This window comes from Procambarus clarkii, chromosome 8 (genome assembly GCF_040958095.1).
Source record: "Procambarus clarkii isolate CNS0578487 chromosome 8, FALCON_Pclarkii_2.0, whole genome shotgun sequence".
In the NCBI taxonomy this organism is placed as follows: Eukaryota; Metazoa; Arthropoda; class Malacostraca; order Decapoda; family Cambaridae; genus Procambarus; species Procambarus clarkii.
This window is the reverse complement of record NC_091157.1, coordinates 42,861,311-42,885,682: the sequence shown is the minus strand read 5'-3', so window position 1 is coordinate 42,885,682 and position 24,372 is coordinate 42,861,311. Positions and strand designations below refer to the sequence as shown.

Genomic DNA, 24,372 nt, shown 5'->3' with positions numbered 1-24,372 from the left:
ATGAGCTACGATGACAGACTACGGGAACTAAGACTCACGTCGCTAGAAGACAGAAGAATTAGAGGAGACATGATCACCCTATACAAGATTCTGAGAGGAATTGTTAGGGAGGATAAAGATAGTTTATTTAGCACAGGGGGCACTCGCACAAGGGGACACAGGTGGAAACTTGGCACCCAAATGAGCCATAGAGACGTTAGAAAGAACATTTGTTTAGTGTCAGCATAGTTAACAAATAGAATGCATTAGGTAGTGATGTGGTGGAGGCTGACTCCACACACACAGTTTCAAATGTAGATATGATAGAGCCCAGTAGGCTCAGAAATCAATCATCAGATTGATGGTTTGAGAGGCGGGACCAGAGAGCCGGAGCTCAACCCCTGCAAGCACAATTACCCTCGCCTGACCATGAAATTACTGTCGATAATTATGGGGGACTGATGACAAAGGTCACCAGTCACGGGAGACTGATGACAAAGGTCACCAGTCACGGGGGACTGATGACAAAGGTCACCAGTCGCGGGGGACTGATGACAAAGGTCACCAGTCACGGGAGACTGATGACAAAGGTCACCAGTCACGGGAGACTGAGGACAAAGATCACCAGTCACGGGGGACTGAGTACAAAGGTCACCAGTCACGGCTGAGTTGGTTGTGTCAACTACCCCAGATGGTGGAGACGAGGAGTCACAATAACGAGGCTGAAGACATAATGACCAAACCACACACCAGAAGATACAGAAACGACGACGTCTCGGTCCATCCTGGACCATTACCACACACGAGTGATAATGGTCCAGGACGGACCGAAATGTCGTCGTTTCTTCCTCTTGTGACACGTAGTTTGGTCCCCATGCCGCAGCGGGCGGGGCGCCCACTCCCTCACCTGCCTTAAGCAACTGCTCCCAAACATTACACCAGCACGGTGAAGGGGCGAGTACAGCCACACCTCACTTTTATTTATAGAATTCTCACCTCTCTTCCTAATTTGGTACTTCTGGTAATGACTTCTTAATGATTTTGATGAAGGTAATTCAACACGTAGTTAATATTGGCGATGAAGCTATAGAAGTCCCCAAAGAATATATGAGCCTATTAGACATCCCTATAGCGATAGACAGGAGTGAATTGATGCACAGGATGGATATGGCTTATAATTAAACATTTCTTTCTTTCTTTTGCATTGAAATCCTATGGAACCTTTTTCGCTAACAATGCAAATATAAATATCAACGTTTGTGATGTTAATACATAAGGAACAATTACTTATTAAATATGATAATGTGATACAATCCGTCGGGCAGATCAGATGTCAGTCTCCTTCCCATGTAATGCCTTCCTAAAGCCCCACAAACCTCTCCAATGTGAGGACTCGGCTCATACTGCCCGTGAAATCGTCTTGTCCGGCTTCGTCACAAAGGAACTCTCCAGTTTCCTTGGGAGTTGAAGCATGAAGCTGGTGCCTTGTCGGGATGCAATTATCACATCAACCTTTTGGAGTACTGTAAGAGGTTAGGGTGGGTGGAGGGCCGCCCCCACCTGCCTGGAGTGTGACTCTCATGGAGTCAACTCAGGTCACCCTCCAGGAGTCAACTCAGGTCACCCTCCAGGAGTCAACTCAGGTCACCCTCCAGGAGTCAACTCAGGTCACCCTCCAGGAGTCAACTCAGGTCACCCTCCAGGAGTCAACTCAGGTCACCCTCCAGGAGTCAACTCAGGTCACCCTCCAGGAGTCAACTCAGGTCAGCCTCCACTGCTACACGGGGGATGAAACAATACCCACTCTGGTGTGCTGAAGGGTGTTGAGGCTGTAATATTCAATATGGTCGTGTCCTGTCCTGTAAATGCCAGCAAGTTAGTTCTCTCAATCCAATAAACTTTCGAATCACAGTAAATCCACAGGATCCTGATCACTTTTCTTGGGTTGGTTTAGGTTTTCACGACGCTTATGATTCAATCTCCTGTTCACTGTGACATTTTGCAAAGTTCTGAAGCTCACGTCTTGAATAGTTGCATGTGAACGTCCCGCTAGCAATCTGAGTGGCACAATAAATGGTATTGCCATAGTGTTCTCATCTTGTACATAACCACATTTTATCTTTAAAAGGCATTGTTCCCAATCATTGTGTAGTCGTGTCTACCTTACTCTACGGTTGAGTTTACGTCTGTTGCATGCGACGCTTAGTACTGAGACTGACCACACATGACCCACCTAGGACTTAGCTCTGGGGTCCCGCCTTTTACGGTTTCATGTTCATGTTAATTGAGGAGGTTCTGCTCTGCTTTGTCCATTACCGCCACGAGTGACTTCAAGGCGGAGAGAAAAGTTCACCTTTTCTCAAATTCATCAAATCCTCAAATTCATCATTCATCCTCAGTCATCATTAATCCTCAATCATCATTAATCCTCAGTCATCATTAATTCTCAGTCATTAATCCTCAGTCATCATTAATCCTCAGTCATCATTAATCCTCAATCATCATTAATCCTCAGTCATCATTAATTCTCAGTCATCATTAATTCTCAGTCATCATTAATCCTCAGTCATCATTAATCCTCAGTCATCATTAATCCTCAGTCATCATTAATCCTCAGTCATCATTAATTCTCAGTCATCATTAATCTTCAGTCATCATTAATCTTCAGTCATCATTAATCCTCAGTCATCATTAATCCTCAGTCATCATTAATCCTCAGTCATCATTAATTCTCAGTCATCATTAATCTTCAGTCATCATTAATCTTCAGTCATCATTAATCCTCAGTCATCATTAATCCTCAATCATCATTAATCCTCAGTCATCACTAATCATCAGATTCTCATTTTCTCTCTTGTGACAAGAGTCTGCTTCTGTATTTTGTCTGGAAAGTAACGTAAAGTTTAATAAGTTTTTCTCCAATAAGTTCGCTGGCAAGTGTCGTGTTAAGCGCGGGTTTGTATCAACACATCCGGGTGCTCGGTAACTTGTATGGCTTCACGGTATACCATATTAACACCATTGTTCATGAGGATATTGGAAGAGCATGAGGTTATCTTGAGAGGATTTCTGGGCTTTAGTGTCCCCGCGGCCCGGTCCTCGACCAGGCCTCCACCCACAGGAAGCAGCGCGTGACAGCTGACTAACACCCAGGTACCTATTTTACTGCTAGGTAACAGTGGCATAGGGTGAAAGAAACTCTACCCATTGTTTCTCGCCGGCGCCCGGGATCGAACCCGGGACCACAGGATCACAAGTCCAGCGTGCTGTCCGCTCGGCCGACCGGCTCCCTGGTTAAATACAGTTCCCTTGATACAAATTTCATGGAGGTTTGTTCGGAATACTGATCACTGAAGGCAAAGTGTGGCGTACTTCCGGATGAGGTATTGTTCATATCAATCCAGCAGGTGTCTTTACGGGTTATTCATGCCCGTGCCACTTCTTGGGTGGCTTAATCTTCATCAATCAATCAGTAGGTGCCTCTTAACCTCGTACACCAACCTCATCTAGGAGTATGCTCCTCCAGGCATAATCAAGTATCTTTATATGTCAGCCTTAGCAGAGCGCCGGCTTCTGTTATTAGCTAAATAGTTAAGAATACATTTGAGTCCCTATTTCATCCTTTAATCCATTCTGTCGTGTTTTTTGTATATGAGCAAGTGCTCATAGTTATGAGCTTTAGACTTTACCAAGAGTAAGGACATTCACACTCACTATAAAGCAGCTGCCCCTACTCTTCCATTAAACATTTGAGGAGACTGCTACATCTTCCCATTTTTCCCTACCCCCCCCCCCCCCCACTTTCCTCCCACTCCGTTTCCTATGCACTCCCTCACTTTTGACGGTTACCCCTCACCCACGGCGCAGGTGAGGGGTGAGGGGGGGGAGGTAATGGGCGTGGTGAGGCGACAAAATAAGCCATGCTGCCTTTTTTCCCCGACTGTGTATTTTTAGTGAAGTTTACAGCCTCTCGCGCCTCTGTGCCTCTCTTCTCCCGTTTTCTTTTAGTTCATTTCACTAAGACACTGTTCCATAAGATCATTAACATTGGCATATATACACATGCAGCCAGGAGGTGTTATCTTACAGCAGCTCATTATGAAGCCTTGTCTTGTAAGGCTGTTATTACAGTCTGGTAATAGCTTCATGTTAGACAACATTCACGTTAAGGACAAATAAACTAACAGTGTTCCGTTGGAGAAAGTTTCCATAAGGTCAGTTGGCTTGATTTCTTGACTCCATACTTGAGACTGTATATGGGAGCCCGGTGAGGTCGGAACACTCGCTGAAGTAACTTTCTTGAGTATATTTTCTTGCTGTTGTTGTTGTTTTAGATTCAGCTACTCTGAACCAAAAGTTGCAAGTAGCACGGGCTATGGTGAGCCCGTAGTGGACTTACTTACCCAGCACAGGAGCGGGACTGTAACTCTGTGATATTACGAGTAGGGTGGCGCGTCTTGTGGCTGAACGTCTTGTGTTGTAACAACCGTCTTCTGGTTGTTCATTAAGGTGGGCAACGAAGTTCGCAAGTTGACCGCCATGTTCACTCCCTCAACAACAATTTGGGGGCGTGAGAACGTCGACCTTTTGTATAAAAATAACGCCTCCGACGCCACCCTGGCGGAAGATTACTGAACTAACAAGTCCAAACATGGGGGATACTGGCGTAAGGTGAGTCACGTTCCTTGCTACCTTCTCCAAACATGGGAGGAAGGAGGTGGCGCAGACAGCCAAGACTGCGCTGTCTGCGCAGTCTTAACAAACTAAAGCAGTAAACTAGTATTGTTTCCCACAATTGGAGAGAGAGGGTGATTGTTTAACCTAACAGACGTCCTTCCTAGGCCAACTACCGACCTTCCCGAGGTTGTTATCCACAACAACAACTCCCAGAGGACCTGTTTACTGTCAGGTGAAAAAAGCATTAGAGGAAAGGAAATGATGTTCAAACGCTTCTGTCCTGCACGGGAATCGAACGCGGAACATTTCAGTAGTGAGGCGGCTGCGCTGATCACTGACCTACACACAATGGAGTGAATACTGAAGGTGAGAGCCCTAAGTTGGTCTTCATATAAACCTCTGCGGCCTCCGTTGATAAGGATGAGATAAGCCGTGTCGCAGTGGGCTTTTTGTTTCCTCTTGGTGAAATGCGCCTTATCTGAGTCGTGCAGAGAGGTCTTATGCACTCTGCAATCCATCCTCATGTTTGTCTTACATGTATATATATACATACATGCATATATGTCTTACGTATATATACATTCATATGACCGTACTGACAAGTTTATTTTGCGACGAAACAATTGAGTAAATAAATGATCTTGTGTAAAAAAAACACAGTATCTATAGATAGTAATCTACGTACGAGAGACTTTAAACTAGGTGGTAGTTAGGTGATGTTAAGGTTTGGTAATACAGCCGGGTGCGTTCTCGACTTTCAGTCGGGAATCCCGGGTTCGAAGCCCGGGTGGGACAGAAATAGTTAGGTATTTTTCCTATCACCCTATGCCTCTGTTCACCTAGCAGTAAATAGGTACCCAGGTGTTAGTCAGCCTGTTATAGGGTTGCATCCTGGACGGGGGTCAGAATAGTTTGATCTTGGGGGGGGGGGGGGGGATCTCGATATAAGCCAAATGTATATATAAAAAAAAAGATACAAAGGCTGCTTGTCCCCCAACAAAGTTAATTACAAAAATAATTGTTCCTTCTTTAATAGTTTCCCAATTTCAGATTTCCCATTATATATATATATATATATATATATATATATATATATATATATATATATATATATATATATATATATATATATATATATATATATATATATATATATATATATATATATATATATATATATATGTCGTACCTAATAGCCAGAACGCACTTCTCAGCCTACTATGCAAGGCCCGATTTGCCTAAAAAGCCAAGTTTTCATGAATTAATGTTTTTTCGACTACCTAACCTACCTAACCTAACCTAACCTAACTTTTTCGGCTACCTAACCTAACCTAAACTATAAGGATATTTTAGGTTAGGTTGGGTAGGGTTGGTTAGGTTCGGTCATATATCTACGTTAATTTTAACTCAAATAAAAAAAATTGACCTCATACATAATGAAATGGGTAGCTTTATCATTTCATAAGAAAAAATTTTGAGAAAATATATTAATTCAGGAAAACTTGGCTTATTAGGCAAATCGGGCCTTGCATAGTAGGCTGACAAGTGTGTTCTGGCTACTAGGTACGACATATATATATATATATATATATGTGTGTGTGTGTGTGTGTGTGTGTATGTATGTATGTATTTGTCCCGTATTAAGACAAACGTGACACTTATACTAAAATCTCTTAGTAAATGAGTTAATACTCATATCAATAAATCAATAATACACACATTATAATACACACACAGTAAATGAGTCAATAATACACATAAAATACCATCAATACAAGTAATTTGTTATTTTATTTTGAGAGAGAACGGAAGTCTGACAAATGTATCCCTTCACTGAGAGAAAACCAGATAAAAAAAAACGTGATATAAGCGACCTGATGCGATCAAAGAAAACGCGACTAGCAAAGTATATAAAGAAAACGTGACGATTCAAGGAAAATCGAGTTTGGGAAGCTGAGCTATGAACGCGCAGCTGGAGAGAAAATGGAGCTGAAGAAAACGGAGTGTGGCACTTGGCAAGCTGCTTCCTGACCACGCTTGTTATTCTAGCCAAAATATCCTTGGCTGTTATGCTCCTTCAGGGTCCCTAGGTAACCTAAAGCGATACTACAGAAGGCAGTAAAATCAGGATATTACAAGTGAATTTTGTATTTTGCTTATAACTTTAAATATTTTAATCTACGTTATTTTCTACTGTAGTCCTTTCTTCGAAATGTATTACAGGCCGTAATTATTCACTACTGTATTTTACAGTCTGTGAGTTTTCATTAAATGCAATGAATACTGTATTTCAGAATCGGTTTCTGATTGAGTACTGTTATATTTTCTTCTTATGACAGTCATACATATAACATGTTCGAACATAATAAATGGTTAATGAAATTTGTGTTTAGGTGCACAGCCGCACTAAACCAGTAGAGGGTTTAGTTTGGAAGCCGCGTGGAGCCGGCCGGAGTGAGCGAGGAAGTCGACACACACACACACTCACGGCAGGCGGGTGTCTCTAAGTTTAGCCGGCCGGCCAGGTCACCCCACGGGGTGTCTCACCGGCCCCACTTCCACTACATGTAATACTGCCGTCAAACCCTTTACCACAACTACTTCACTGTCGTAAACACGTTTACAGCCACTTCTCACGCCAGTTGTTTTATATACATTCCCACAACGACCACCTTCACGGGGATATTACTACCTACACACCCATTTAAACTGTCACCACTACTGCCACCGCCTCAATAATATCAGTCATCAGTATACCAAAACTTTGATCTTTTCTGTCACATCTTTTCTCTACACTACTACGATCATATTAATACTCCACTATCATCGTTACCACGACAACCACCAGCCTTATATTACAACTAACCTCCCACTACTACAACCCTCATACTAGAACCATCCTCACACTACAACCACCCTTACACTATAACTACTCCTCACACTACAACCACCTACATACTACAACCACCCCTCACACTAGAACCATCCTCACACTACAACCACCCTTACACTATAACTACCCTCACACTACAACCACCCTCACACTACAACCACCCTCACACTAGAACCATCCTCACACTACAACCACCCTTACACTACAACCACCCTCACCAACACAACCACACCCACACCAACACCACGACACCCACACTAACACCAACCCTCACCAACACCAGCTCTCCCCAACACCAACCCACACCAACAACAACACAACCACAACACGACATCCACAGCAACTCCACTCCAGTAATGACCCATCACAACCCCTCACACACACAACCCCCTCACATACAACTTTGGCCAAGTAACCACGGTCATTTGCCCCAACTGCCTATTGGGGTTGGCTTATTTTGGGTGACTGGCGCCCACGTGCCTAAATTCTTGTGAGGAAGTCGCGTGTCTCACTTCCTCCTGGCGGAGTTTAAAATATAATCTTTTGTTGTTGAGAACACATTCTCCGCCACTTGGACCGTCGCAAAGTTAAAGTTTGTCAAATAAACTTAGTGAGTTAAATAAGCAGTGTGAGGCTTGACTTGGACTTATATTACTGTCAGAAGGTGAATACGGCACCATGATGCTGATCTGGTGCTGCTCGTTGATGTAGTTCCGAGTGTTGGTTAATGGTCATACTGTAGGGCTTGTGGAGCGGGTGGGCGGCGGGGGCGGCTGTGCTCATGCCCTATACATTGTTCATTGCCCCCCAATGAGTCAGCGCGGCTGGCAGCAGCGTCCTGAGCAGTTTTGGTGTAGACGAGACTGAGCAAGGGGGGCCAGATCGGCTTTGGTGGTGTCTGCCGCCCCTCCTGCCCGCCCCACTTGACGCGTGGCGCTAGTCTCGTTGTGGGCTGGTGGGCGGTGCTGGTTCGGTGCCGCGGCTGCTGTGGTGGTAGCAGCATCTGGGAGGCACAGTGCGGGTGCCAGCCGGCTCTGAACCCCGCGTCTCTCTTCCAGCTCTCTCTCGTATCTTCCCTACCGTCTTCATGGAGACTTACCGAGCTCCCAAGGTCAACCGCTACTGGAAGCGCCCCAAGCCCAAGGTGTATGACTGTAACGTCAGGGATGCGGAGCGCTTCTACCAGGAGAATTACAAACGATACCTATCAGAAAAGGAGGAAGCTGCAGCCAAGGCCGCGAGGTCACGATCTATAGACTCTGACAAGATCGAGTTCTACCCTCACCTGAGAGCTGGCCCCATCAGGCGTGATCCTTCATCCAGATCTTCCTCAACTCGCAGCGATTTTCCTCCCATTCCTCCTTCCCAGCCAGAAGGGTTCAAGTCCCGTCTCGACTCCGACCGCTCGTCTGCCGAGACTAGCTTCACAAGCCGCGTTGAAGGACTTCCATCCTATGACTCTGCCCATGACAGTTCAAGTCTAGAGGAGCGACTAGAGCGTCTTAAAAGACTGCGGGAGGAGCTCGGCCTGCCTGCCGACACTAAGACGGGTTATGCTTCCTCTTCTCTCTCCGCCAGAAGTGGTTCCGCCACTCGAACCACTGGCAGTGGTCTCGGCGACTTTGAGACTTCTTACAAATCAGAGCGAACTTCGCGATCTGCCGCTGGTGGAGGTCCAGAGGAAACGTCATCATATAGTTTCAAGTCCGAAAAGTCCTCCCGGATGAATGGTACCGGTGGTTTGGGCGAAGATTATAAGCTAAAATCAGAACGCAACACTGACGGTTACAGAATCAAGTCCGAACGCGGAACTGACGATTACAAATATAAGTCAGAGAGCAATAACGATTACAAGTTGCCGACAAGGTTGGTGGAATTCGAGCTACCCAAGGTTGAACGGAAACCATTGAATTTATCGCCTAAACTAGAGAGGAAGAAGGATTACTCATTTGCCTCCTCTGCGGAAAAGAAAGCAGACCGGTTTTCTAGCTTATCATCTGCTGGTACATCGACGAGCGTCTCCGGCGGTCGCAGTAGTCGCAGAGTGGCCGCTGACCTGGAGATCGATGACGACGACACCAGTGTGGTTGATATGATGAAGAAGCTCCCTTCGTCTCAAGACATTCTTGAACGCATCAGTAAAATGGACTTGGATGACTGACTGGAGGACATAATTGACGCCAAACTTTGATGATTGTAGCTGATAATAAAGTGTGTGGAATAATGAACATGACGTGAGGGAATTCTGCCATGAAGTAACGTTATAGTGTTTTCCTTATATGGCAATATGTTCTCCCTCCTATAAGGAACACAACCCGTCGTTTCAGGACTCCATAAGGAGGGAAACATTGATGAAGGGTATCAACGATTGCTACAGTAAATGTTTCCCCTGTGGAGAATATCTACCATGAGCACACCAGACCAGCCACTATAATTGTCTGTGATGACCAGCTACTCGGAGTGTGCCTGTGAAGACCAACTACTCGGATAGTGCCTGTGAAGACCAGCTACAGCTATTGTGCCTGTGAAGACCAGCTACAGCTATTGTGCCTGTGAAGACCAGCTACCGCGATTGTGCCTGTGAAGACCAATTATTGTGATTTTCTTGTGAAGACCTGCTACTGTAGTTGTGACAGTGATAAGGGTGAAACATATGAAGAGTATTGTGAAGATCGCAGGTACAGCCATGATTTACTCAGCTGTCAGTGAGGAATCAGACAGGAACTGAGGCCAGTCTTCACCAAAGTTTGTTGTCAATTATGATAAGCAGGAAATAATCAGAAAAACTGTAAAGTGTGTAACCCTTCCCTGCCTATACTCCGCCCAGCTTCCTTGCTCCACACTCTTTATACCAAACAATACCATTTGTCTATTCCGAAAACGTAATTGTGACTTTTCCAGTTAGTAATTGGAAAATAAATTTGTTACAATGGCTCATCTAATCATTAAGAAACATATTTAGTATTTGCACATTTTTGTATACACGAACTGTACATATTAAGAAAAGCTTGTGGAACCATGGACTCCAATGTTTATGCTGGCGGCGTGACTATGTCCTCTCCCACACTCCCGCCTCCTGTTCCTTTCCTTCGGGTGGTGGAGGTGGCGCTGCTGCTGCTGCTGCTGCTGCTGTTTCAGTACTGCAGCTCCAAGCTGATCGCAGACGTGTGTGTGTATCTCTTGCAGCATCTTGTAACAATGGCTTCTCGCAACGTGTGTTTGGTGGGTATGCACTTCGAGCGCCCAGGGGCCCCCAGGGTGTACTCTCGCAACACAAGCGTCTGGTCCGAGTATGAGCTGGCCAGAAAGGAAAGGTACAGCAGCATCTCCACCACAAAGACGAGCTCCCTCGGCGAAGTCGAAGTCAAGTACATCCCCGAGAAGCCACTGCGAGAGCGCCTGGCGGGACTCTCCTCCCTCCACATCTCCAAAGTCCGACGAATTATCTAAAATGGCAACGTCCGCGCCCCCGTCCCTCCCCGCCCGCCAGTACGTCGGTGACACACGTCCAGTAGGTTCATCTCTCACCCTTTCTATATGTCCTGTTTCATCGTCTCTACCTTCTGCTGCACGCCCACCATCACATGTTTCCCGAGCACCAGTTTGCATGTTAATGAACCTTCACAGAAATTTGCAGAAAAGTACTTCGATATATTTAGTTCACATCACCCCTCTCTTGTATCATGTCATATGCATCAAATGTTATGTGTCCTTGAGAGTGTGTGTGTGTATGTGGGTGTGTGTATGTGGCTGTGCGATTGTGTGTATGTGTGTGTGTGCGCGCGCGTGCGTGAGAGATAAGCCAAGAATGGTCAAGAAAGATATGGGGCTATATAATAAATGAACTAAACTATCCAAAGAGAGATCAAAGAGAGTGGGAGAGCGAGTGAGAGAGTGAGAGAGGGAGGGAGGGAGGGAAGGCCCACAGGTGCACCTCGGACCTGGCAGGCGCCATAACTGCCGGCGAGATGGTTCCTTCTATTTTAGTATTTGTCAAACATGGCCCAATATGGTTCCTTAGCGCCCTCCTTACACCTCCCCTCCCTGCCCTCTTCTGCCCGCGCTTAGTACAGTGTCCATGACTGTGTACAGTGTGTCCATGACTGTGTACAGTGAGTCCATGACTGTGTACAGTGTCCATGACTGTGTACAGTGTGTCCATGACTGTGTACAGTGAGTCCATGACTGTGTACAGTGTCCATGACTGTGTACAGTGTGTCCATGACTGTGTACAGTGGATCCATGGCTGTGTACAGTGTGTCCATGACTGTGTACAGTGTGACGATGAATGTGTACAGTGTGACGATGAATGTGAACAGTGTGACCTTGACTGTACAATGTGTCCATGACTGTGTACAGTGAGTCCATGACTGTGTACAGTGTGTCCATGACTGTGTACAGTGTGTCCATGACTGTGTACAGTGTGACGATGAATGTGAACAGTGTGACCTTGACTGTACAATGTGTCCATGACTGTGTACAGTGTGTCAATGACTGTGTACAGTGTGACCATGACTGTACAGTGTGTCCATGACTGTGTACAGTGTCCATGACTGTGTACAGTGTCCATGAACGTGTACAGTGTGTCCATGACTGTGTACAGTGTGTCCATAACTGTGTACAGTGTCCATGACTGTGTACAGTGTGTCCATGACTGTGTACAGTGTGTCCCATGACTGTGTACAGTGTGTCCATGACTGTGTACAGTGTGACGATGACTGTGTACAGTGTGTCCTTGACTGTACAATGTGTCCATGACTGTGTACAGTGTGTCAATGACTGTGTACAGTGTGACCATGACTGTACAGTGTGTCCATGACTGTGTACAGTGTCCATGACTGTGTACAGTGTCCATGACTGTGAACAGTGTGTCCATGACTGTGTACAGTGCATCCATGACTGTGTACAGTGTCCATGGCTGTGTACAGTGTATCCATGACTGTGTACAGTGTGACCATGACTTTGAACTGTGTGTCCATGACTGTGTACAGTGTGTCCATGACTGTGTGCAGTGTGTCCATGACTGTGTGCAGTGTCCGTGACTGTGTGCAGTGTGTCCATGACTGTGTACAGTGTGTCCATGACTGTGTGCAGTGTGTCCATGACTGTGTGCAGTGTGTCCATGACTGTGTACAGTGTGTCCATGACTGTGTGCAGTGTGTCCATGATTGTGTACAGTGTGTCCATGACTGTGTACAGTGTGTCCATGACTGTGTGCAGTGTGTCCATGACTGTGTGCAGTGTGTCCATGACTGTGTACAGTGTGTCCATGACTGTGTGCAGTGTGTCCGTGACTGTGTGCAGTGTGTCCATGACTGTGTACAGTGTGTCCATGACTGTGTGCAGTGTGTCCATGACTGTGTGCAGTGTGTCCATGACTGTGTACAGTGTGTCCATGACTGTGTGCAGTGTGTCCATGATTGTGTACAGTGTGTCCATGACTGTGTACAGTGTGTCCATGACTGTGTACAGTGTGTCCATGACTGTGTGCAGTGTGTCTTTTACTGTGTGCAGTGTGTCCATGACTGTGTACTGTGACTGTGTATAATATGTCCATGACTGTGTACAGTGTGTCCATGACTGTGTACAGTGTATCCATGACTGTGTGCAGTGTGTCCATGACTGAGTACTGTGACTGTGCATAATATGTCCATGACTGTGTACAGTGTGTCCATGACTGTGTACAGTGTGTCCATGACTGTGTACAGTGTGTCCATGGCTGTGTACAGTGTGTCCACGACTGTGTACAGTGTGTCTATGACTGTGTACTGTGTGTCGATGACTGTGTACAGTGTGTCCACGACTGTGTATAGTGTGTCTATGACTGTGTACTGTGTGTCGATGACTGTGTACAGTGTGTCCACGACTGTGTACAGTGTGTCCATGACTGTGTGCATTGTGTCCATGACTGTGTACTGTGACTGTGTATAATGTCTATGCCTGTGTATAGTGTGTCCATAACTGTGTACAGTATGTCCATGACTGTGTACAGTGTGTCCATGACTGTGTACAGAATGTCCATGACAGTGTACAGTGTGTTCATGACTGTGTACAGTGTGTCCATGAGTGTGTACAGTGTGTCCATGACTGTACACAGTGTGACCATGACTGTGTACAGTGTACGTGACTGTGTACATTGTACTTGACTGTGTACATGGCTGTGTACAGTGTACATGACTGTGTACAGTGCACATGACTGAATAAAGTGCGTCCATGACTGTGCACGGTAACTGTGTATAATATGTCCATGACTGTGCACAGTATGACCATGACTGCGTACAGTGTACGTGTCTGTGTAGATTGTACTTAACGTTGTACAGTGTACATGACTATTTACAGTGTACATGACTGAATAAAGTACGTCCATGACTGTGTAAAGTGTACATGACTGAACAGTGTCCATGACTGTGTACGGTGACTGTATATATGTCCATGACTGTGTGCAGTGTGTCCATGACTGTGTACAGTGTCCATGACTGTGTACAGTGTATCCATGACTGCGTACAGTGTGTCCATGACTGTGTACTGTGTGCCCATGACTGTACAGTGTGTCCATGACTGTGTACAGTGTGTCCATGACTGTGTACAGTGTGTCCATGACTGTATGCAGTGTATCCATGACTGTGAACAGTGTGCCCATGACTGTGTACAGTGTGTGACCATGACTGTGTACTGTGTGTCCAAGACTGTGTACAGTGTGTCCATGACTGTGTGATGTGTGTCCATGACTGTGTACAGTGTGTCCATGACTGTGTACAGTGTGTCCTTGACTGTGTACAGTGTGTCCATGACAGTGTACAGTGTGTCTATGACTGTGTACAGTGTGTCCATGACAGTGTACAGTGTGTCTATGACTGTGAACAGTGTGTCCATGACTGTGTACAGTGTGTCCTTGACTGTGTACAGTGTGTCCATGACTGTGTACAGTGTGTCCATGGCTGTGTACAGTGTGACCATGACTGTGTACAGTGTGTCAATGACTGTGTACAGTGTGTCCATGACTGTGTACAGTGTCTTTGACTGTGTACAGTGTGTCCTTGACTGTGTACAGTGTGTCCATGACTGTGTACCGTGTGTCCATGACAGTGTACCGTGTGTCCATGACTGTACAGTGTGTCCATGATAGTGTACAGTGTGTCTATGACTGTGAACAGTGTGTCCATGACTGTGTACAGTGTGTCCATGACAGTGTACAGTGTGTCCATGACTGTGTACAGGGTGTCCATGACTGTGTACAGTGTGTCCATGACTGTGTACAGTATCCTTGATTGTGCACAGTGTGTCCATGACTGTGTACAGTGTCCTTGACTGTGTACAGTGTGTCCATGACTGTGTACAGTGTTTCCATGACTGTGTATAGTGTGTCCATGACTGTGTACAGTGTGCCCATGACTGTGTACAGTGTCCTTGACTGTGTACAGTGTGTCCATGACTGTGTACAGTGTCCATGGCTGTGTACAGTGTGTCCATGACTGTGTACAGTGTCCTCGACTGTGTACAGTGTGTCTATGGCTGTGTACAGAGTGTCCATGACTGTGTACAGTGTGACCATGACTGTGTACAGTGTGTCCATGACTGTGTACCGTGACTGTGTATAATATGTCCATGACAGTGTACAGTGTATCCATGACTGTGTACAGTGTGTCCATGACTGTGTACAGTGTGTCCATGACTGTGTACAGTGTGTCCATGATTGTGTACAGTGTGTCAATGACAATGTACAGTGTGTCCATGACTGTGTACAGTGTGTCCATGACTGTGTACAGTGTGTCCATGACTATGTACAGTGTGTCCATGACTGTGTACAGTGTGTCCATGACTGTGTACAGTGTGTCAATGACAGTGTACAGTGTGTCCATGACTGTGTACAATGTGTCCATGACTGTGTACAGTGTGTCCATGACTGTGTACAATGTGTCCATGACTGTGTACAGTGTGTCCATGACTGTACACAGTGTGACCATGACTGTGTACTGTGTACGTGACTGTGTACATTGTACTTGACTGTGTACATGACTGTATACAGTGTACATGACTGTGTACAGTGTACATGACTGAATAAAGTGCGTCCATGACTGTGTACAGTGCGTCCATGTCTGTGCACGGTGACTGTGTATAATATGTCCATGACTTTGCACAGTGTGACCATCACTGTGTACAGTGTACGTGGCTGTGTACATTGTACTTGACTGTGTACAGTGTACATGACTATGTACAATGTACATGACTGAATAAAGTGCGTCCATGACTGTGTACAGTGTCCATGACTGAACAGTGTCCATGACTGTGTACGGTGACTGTGTATAATATGTCCATGACTGTGTACAGTGACTGTGTATAATATGTCCATGACTGTGTACAGTGTGTCCATGACTGTGTGCAGTGTGTCCATGACTGTGTACAGTGTGTCCCTGACTGTGTACAATGTGTCCATGACTGTGTACAGTGTGTCCATGACAGTGTACAGTGTATCCATGACTGTGTACGGTGAATGTGTATAATATGTCCATGATTGTGTACAGTGTATCCATGATTGTGTACAGTGTCCATGACAGTGTACAGTGTGTCCATGACTGTGTACAGTGTGTCTATGACTGTGTACAGTGTGTCCATGACAATGTACAGAGTCTGTGACTGTGTACAGTGTGGCCATGACTGTGTACGGTGACTGTGTATAATATGTCCATGACTGTACACAGTGTGTCCATGACTGTGTACAGTGTGTCCATGACTGTGTACAGTGTGTCCATGACTGTGTACAGTGTGTCCATGACAGTGTACAGTGTATCCATGACTGTGTACAGTGTGCCTATGACTGTGTACAGTGTGTCCATGACTGTGTACAGTGTGTCCATGACTGTGTACAGTGTGTCCATGACTGTGTACAGTGTGTCCATGACTGTGTACAGTGTGTCCATGACTGTGTACAGTGTGTCCATGACTGTGTACAGTGTCCATGACTGTGTACAGTGTACTTGACTGTGTACAGTGTGCCTATGACTTTGTACAGTGTGACCATGACTGTGTACAGTGTGTCCATGACTGTGTACAGTGTGTCCATGACTGTGTACAGTGTCCATGACTGTGTACAGTGTACTTGACTGTGTACAGTGTGCCTATGACTTTGTACAGTGTGACCATGACTGTGTACAGTGTGTCCATGACTGTGTACAGTGTGTCCATGACTGTGTACAACAATACAACGTAAATGTACCGTCAATCCGCAAAGACATACAGCCCTACCACACAGGTGTACAGCCCTACCACACAGGTGTACAGCCCTACCACACAGGTGTACAGCCCTACCACACAGGTGTACAGCCCTACCACACAGTCTGGTATGTCGACTCGTGCTTCATTATAGAGCTTGTAACATCATCCCTAATCCCTAGTATATCAGCCCTCATCCCTAGTATATCAGCCCTAATCCCTAGTATATCAGCCCTCATCCCTAGTATATCAGCCCTCATCCCTAGTATATCAGCCCTCATCCCTAGTATATCAGCCCTCATCCCTAGTATATCAGCCCTCATCCCTAGTACATCAGCCCTCATCCCTAGTACATCAGCCCTCATCCCTAGTACATCAGCCCTCATCCCTAGTACATCAGCCCTCATCCCTAGTACATCAGCCCTCATCCCTAGTATATCAGCCCTCATCCCTAGTATATCAGCCCTCATCCCTAGTATATCAACCCTCATCCCTAGTATATCAACCAACACCCTTAGTATATCTGACCTCATCCCTAGTATATCTGACCTACACACATATACAAAAATTCATAACTTTTTTCTTATAGGAATATATATATATATATATATATATATATATATATATATATATATATATATATATATATATATATATATATATATATATATATATATATATATATATATATATATATATATATATATATAACATTATTCACTGATTTGGAAAAATAAAACGAATTTGTCAGCTATTCAGACGTCGGCCGTACTACCATAAATACATACACTTCACTACAATATCGGGTAACTATTGAATTTGAAAACTAAATTTTAAATTTTCTTTTGGCAGAAACTTTTCTGTGGCAGAGACACATAGAGACAAAAACAGAGACAGAAACAGAGGGAGACAGTAGATATATGGGTGGATACATTGTTGGATGGACAGATGGATGAATAGATGGATTGATAGATAGGTAGATAGATGGATAGACTGATGGATAGATAGATGGTTGGGTAGATGGATGGATAAATTGATAGATGAGTAGATGGACGGATAGATAGAAGAATAGATAGATGGATAAATTGATGGATGGATGGATAGCTAGACGGATAGATATGTGGATAAATAGATTAATGGAAAGTTGGATGTTTAAATGAATAGATGGACAGATCGATATACATATATATATATATAGAGAGAGAGAGAGAGAGAGAGAGAGAGAGAGAGAGAGAGAGAGAGAGAGAGAGAGAGAGAGAGAGAGAGAGAGAGAGAGAGAGAGAGAGAGAGAGAGAGAGATTGATAGAGGGATATATAGACGGATGGATAGATTGATGGATAGATTGATGGATAGCTAGATGAATAGATGGATTAATAGAGACAGCTGGATAGATAATGATTAGATGGATAGATAATGAATAGATAGTGAATAGATGGATAGATAATGAATAGATGGATAGATAATGAATAGATGGATAGGTATGGTAGGTAAAGTAATTATCAGGAGAAAAATAGATGGATAGAAGGACATACCCCTGATCAACCAGGCTATGATTCATACGTCAGGCTGCCAACAACCTGGTTGAACAGTCCAGCAACCAGAAGGCCTAGTCAGGAACCGGGCCGCGGGAACGTTGAGCCCCGAAATCGTCGCAAGATATGGCACCCGGACAATGCTCAGTTCCCCCCTGGTCAATACTATAAGAGAGAATGCCTGACTGTCCAAACTTGGAGACTCACGTTTGGGGCCAGCCTCACCCAAATTGGAAGAGGGAGTGGTCAGGGGTATGGGATGAACATAGGATGATCAGAGTCGCCATAATGCACAAGAAACAGTGTGTCAGTGTCACATTCAGACCCCCACGACGATTTTTGCCTCTGCCCGTCAGCTATACAGCTAATGTTTTCAAAACAATATCTTTTCCCCATAGGAATATGCACCATAATTCACTGTTCTCGGAAAAAAATTTCTGACATTTGCTGGTTGTAATAATTTGTCCGTACTCGCATAAAACAGACTATTCTCACACACCATCAAAGGTTTCTGAAGCCACGGACCTTTACCAGAGTAAGAGGTAACTGCATTGGGATGGCATAAAAAGATGAGTAAGTGAATGGATAGACAGAAAGACAGATCGAGGTATGAATAGACGGATAGATAGGTGGATGAATGGATAAATAGGTGGATAGATGGATGAACAGATGGAGAAATAGATGAACAGATAGATGGATAGTTCATACGGCACCACAGACTTACTGATGACGGGTTGAAACTCACCAAAGTTTATAGATATATTCTTTTCAGTCTTTTGTAATTCTTTGCGTATATATACATATATTCTTTTCATGAAAGTTAGGAGAAACGTTCGAGGATACTGCTACTCTTGTCAGTATATGCCTCACCCGTGTATCCACCCTTAATATGTCCCCCAGTGTGTCCTCTGTGTCCATAATTCCGAAGGTTCTTTTCAAAATGTGTTCTTCACGCCTCTCATTGCCAATTACTGTTGCTTTATGATCCATGTCCTCCCATCACTTGCTCTATGGTCTCTTCCTTTCTTCGTCCGGCAGCCATATTCAATGTGACTATGCCTTCACCCTCCTGCCTCCACTCCCAGCTCTCTGTAACACCAGCGACCTCGTCCACACCTCCACCACTGTGTTGCCTGGTCGACCACGTTCTCCAAGACTGTTCTTACGTGATAGCCTGCATGTGTTAATACTTCACCACCACTGTTCATCACTCATAAATTCATGGATACATTTACTTGATGTCCACGTTATTCACAGTTGCATTAGATCTTGTCCTGTACGGCCTCACTCTCTCTCTCTCTTTCATGCCCGGCTGATGCCCCCATAGACCCCTCCGCTGGCCTGATGCCCGGCTGATTCCCTCATAGACCCCTCCGCTGGCCTGATGCCCGGCTGATTCCCTTATAGACCCCTCCGCTGGCCTGATGCCCGGCTGATTCCCTAATAGACCCCTCCGCTGGCCTGATGCCCGGCTGATGCCCCCATAGACCCCTCCGCTGGCCTGATGCCCGGCTGATTCCCTCATAGACCCCTCCGCTGTCCTGATGCCCGGCTGATGCCCCCATAGACCCCTCCGCTGGCCTGATGCCCGGCTGATTCCCTCATAGACCCCTCCGCTGGCCTGATGCCCGGCTGATGCCCCCATAGACCCCTCCGCTGGCCTGATGCCCGGCTGATTCCCTCATAGACCCCTCCGCTGGCCTGATGCCCGGCTGATGCCCCCATAGACCCCTCCGCTGGCCTGATGCCCGGCTGATGGCCCCATAGGCCCCTCCGCTGGCCTGATGCCCGGCTGTACCCTCACATGACTCCCCTCTGCCCTGCTAGCCAGCTACAGTATATACGTCCTGGCACTCTCCTCTGGCAGTCGCTAACCCACCTGGCACCTCCTGGTGACACCCCTCCACCCTCATTCTAATATTCTCCTCCCCCTTAACCCCCAGCGCCCCTTCCCCCTTACCCCCAGGATCCCCTTCCCCCACACCCCTCCAGCACCACCTCCCCCTACCACCCTCTGGTGACATAACCGCTAAGCGAGACCCTTCTCCGGACATATTGTAAATAAAGCTCCTCGTACTTCGTTCTCGAAGCCAGATTTTGAGGTGTAATACATATATATATGTGTGTTTGTGGGGGCGAGAGTGCGCGTATGTATGTATGTATGTACATAACGTCATACCATGCAATCATATATTCAAAATTATCTTAGCTCCAATTACGGACATCTAATTAGCCAGGCGCAGAGATCATCCAAAACCATTCTTAGGAACACAGAACTACCTCCAACTACAACCAGAACTCAGCCTCGTGGACATCCTTGCAGCGTCATATATCTACCAATCAACATAGAGGATACTCAGTTATCACGTATCTACCAATCAACATAGAGGATACTCAGTTATCACGTATCTACCAATCACCATGAAAATCAGTGAAATATCACAACATGTATATCAATCACTAGGAACGATTTTATTATATATCTAGTCGACAGTCGATCATTTTATACTGACAGTTGGGCAATTAATTATATTGAGAAGTTGGACACTTTCACTCAGCAGTTATACAGTTATACTAGATAGCTGGATAATTATATTTAATAGTTGGACAATTATATTCAATAGTTGGAGAGTTATACTGGACAGTTGGATAATTATATTCATCAGTTGGACAGTTTCACTCGTCAGTTGAAAAGTTATGCTTTTCATTTGGGTAGTTATACTCTAAGTTGTACATCAAGTCCCACTCGACCAGTTAAACACAAGGTACCACTCGACCAGTTGTACATAACGTCCCACTCTACCAATTGTACACAAAATCTTACTTGACCAGTTGTACACAAAGTCCCACACGACTAGTAGCTGTACACCAAGTCCCACTCGACCAGTAGTTGTACAAGTCCCACTCGACTATTTTCATTAACATTCCACGCCAATACTTGAAGGCGTCTCGTATTACTCCTTCATATTGTGCATTTTCTTGTCTTTCCTGCTGGCTGCTCTGAGTGCTCAGTCCTTCCCCTTCTGGAGTAATTATGTATCATAAGACAAATGTGTTCATCTTCCAGGTTAATATTATTTTTACATCACTGTTTGAATACCATTTCGATTATTTGTTTATAATTATTACATAAATTTGAAATGCAAAAATTAGCTTAACTATATGGAGTAATTAAATTATTACAAATTATCTTGGTTACAGAAAACCATATGCATTCATGTTAATAAATAACCATAAAATTAGTTAAATGTTTAATTACACATATTATGAAAAGAGTTTAGACCGCCTGGTGGCAGTTCACCCTTTCCTTTATTGCAGCCGCCAGCATGGATGAGAAGAAGTGGAAAAGGAAGCTGCCTTGCCGCATCTATGACTACAACTATAAAGTAGGCGAGAGCTACTACAACCCCCAGACTGATTACATCGAGAACCGTGAACTGCTGCGATCCAAAGTCCAGCCTCCAGAAGCTGCCAGCTATGCTGAACGCTTCGCCAATAAGCCATTCTACGGGAGCGCCCGAGGTCTTCCGTACGGCGAGGAGGAGGCGGCCCTGTCGCAACCCTTGGTGAGGCGACGCTCCTCGAGCGTCGGCCGATCTAAAGAACCAGAGCCCGATGATGGCCCTCGGTCGTCGAGGACAGGCCGCGGCCGAGAGAGGAAGCTGTCGTTCAACCTCGACAGCCCAGAACCTGAGCCTCGCAGGAGATTTTCACTCCTTGACGATCTAGATTTCAAAATACCGGTAAAGAAGTACATCGATCCGGACTACGGGTTCAAAACTAATGTCGGAAAGGATCTTGGTAAAGTAGATGATTTTGGGTTAAATCCTGCTACAAAAAAGAGCATCATGGATGACATTAAGAATCTTGAGAAAAAGTTCAAGAAGGCTGATGCTGTTGAACGAGGCAGTGGGACGAATGCTAAGAGGTGGGAAGAGGTCGTCTACAATGAGGCACTGGACGCCCCAGGTAAAAAGACTGTCAAGAAGAACGAAGTAACATACAACATCCCTGGCACAGGAACTACCGTCCGCAAGAGTTCCTACCAAGAGAGCAGCAAGTTCGAGTCTTCCAAACCCCCAAGAGCTCCCCCGAAGCCTTCTCGTCTCCTAAGCATAGAGGACGATTACGACTTCAAGCCACCAAGGCTGCCGAGACGTCGCAACATTAGTCTGAGTGACGACGACTTCAAGTTCACCACGTCACGCTCTATCAAGAGCAGCTTTGACGATGATGACAAAAAGTTCCGCTCAGCTAGGAAGATGTTTGACCATCGTAAGGCTCAGGAGTCCGAAGAGCTGTCCGATAATATTAACAAAATGATCGGTAAGATGCGGAAACACAGCATCGGAGACGGCGACTCTTACAAGTACACCAGAACCTTCCGTTCCTCGTCCCTTGACCCGTTCGAGAACGACTCGAGAGTGAAGGCTCGTACCCAGGCACGATCCCACCAGTTCACGTACGGTTACTCCAAGTAATGTGACGATCTGACTTCCTTTTCATGACAATCACTTGTCCTTTTACCCTCCTTCTTGGATCAACTCCTTGTTATAACGCGGAGGGCATCAACACTTATACTTCTTTTATTTTTTTCACTATTAGGCCTCCAATGTAAACAAATCTAGACATATGTTTAAATATTAACAATTCATCAGAAGGTTGCTGAAGTGTGTTGCAGGCATCGCTTGACGAGTGTCCGCACAGCACGCAGCAACGCTCATGTTGAACACACATGTGTGAGAGGCGTTCCACATGTGCAACATTGTCTGATGAGTTAATAGTTGATCCTGACGTGGGGAAGTGAGCCAACAGTGGTAAGGTCACGAGGTCAGTGTCACGCGGTCATTACACACTGTAGCTCCTTTAGGGCTGGGTTTCCTTTATCTTTTACTTCAATAATTTTGTTTGGCCGTCTTGACGCGCTTAGGCAGCTTCCGGTGACGTCATCAGTGACGCAAAGATATTGGACCATAGATCCGCGAAATTACTGAAACTCTCCAAGTATATCTAACTTTGCTATGATGTCATCGACTATCTAATTGGACTAACAACATGTTATTATTTATGGCTTGTACTTCTTCTGTTTAGTTTTTTTTGTCATTATGTCTCCGTATTCCCCTTAGGGTGATTGGTCACTCCGTGTGACTGTAAACAAAACATAATCACTTGGTAATCTGAAATTTTCTTATGACAAAGCCATCAAGTCTGAGATTATTGCTCTTGTTAACTAATTGTATATTTTAAAATATAAATAAAAGTACAACAATACAGTGTTGTAATTACTGTCATTCCTTGTTGCCACGTGCTGGGCCAGTGTGGGTTGACATGACTCAGTGTGGTGATGCCACGTGTTGTGACAGTGTGGGTTGACATGACTCAGTGTAGTGTTGCCACGTGCTGTGCCAGTGTAGGTTGACATGAGTCAGTGTGGAGTTGCCACGTGCTGTGCCAGTGTGGGTTGACATGACTCAGTGTAGTGTTGCCACGTGCTGTGACAGTGTGGTTGACATGACTCATTATGGTGTTGCCACGTGCCTGGCCAGTGTAGGTTGACATGACTCATTATGGTGTTGCCACGTGCTGTGGCATTGTGGGTTGACATGACTCATTATGGTGTTGCCACGTGCTGTGGCAGTGTGGGTTGACATGACTCATTATGGTGTTGCCACGTGCTGTGGCATTGTGGGTTGACATGACTCATTATGGTGTTGCCACGTGCTGTGGCAGTGTGGGTTGACATGACTCATTATGGTGTTGTCACGTGCTGTGGCAGTGTGGGTTGACATGACTCATTATGGTGTTGCCACGTGCTGTGGCATTGTGGGTTGACATGACTCATTATGGTGTTGCCACGTGCTGTGGCAGTGTGGGTTGACATGACTCAGTGACCTGTATTAACATTAGAATTCTCCGAAAGAAATCTAAAACATATCCACTACACGAGGAAGAAAAGCAGCATCAGCAAGAGCAGCGCCCTGATGGAGGAGGATTATGGTGTAAGAATCACCAAGACGATGTAAGACTGTACAGCTGACTCGAAGGACTTCTTCAGGTCCTGGCCGCCCACTGTGATGTCT

At 45.4% G+C, this 24,372-nt stretch overlaps 1 protein-coding gene across 5 annotated transcripts in view; it reads left to right on the top strand.

Annotated features, from left to right (window-relative positions):
• LOC123759707 (uncharacterized) overlaps positions 1 to 23,563 on the top strand; it is a 79,353-nt gene extending 55,790 nt beyond the window's left edge. For 2 of the 5 annotated variants that reach the window (XM_045744946.2, XM_069317702.1), the window contains exons 2-3: positions 10,736 to 11,060; positions 21,611 to 23,563. In XM_045744946.2, the coding sequence (XP_045600902.1) occupies positions 21,619 to 22,773 (1,155 nt within the window). In that variant the 5' untranslated portion in view covers positions 10,736 to 11,060; positions 21,611 to 21,618 and the 3' untranslated portion in view covers positions 22,774 to 23,563. Of the gene's footprint in view, positions 1 to 8,607; positions 11,061 to 21,610 lie in introns of those variants that run through there. The other 3 variants (XM_069317709.1, XM_045744948.2, XM_069317719.1) reach the window with 3 other exon arrangements.
• The last annotated feature ends 809 nt before the right edge of the window (positions 23,564 to 24,372 follow it).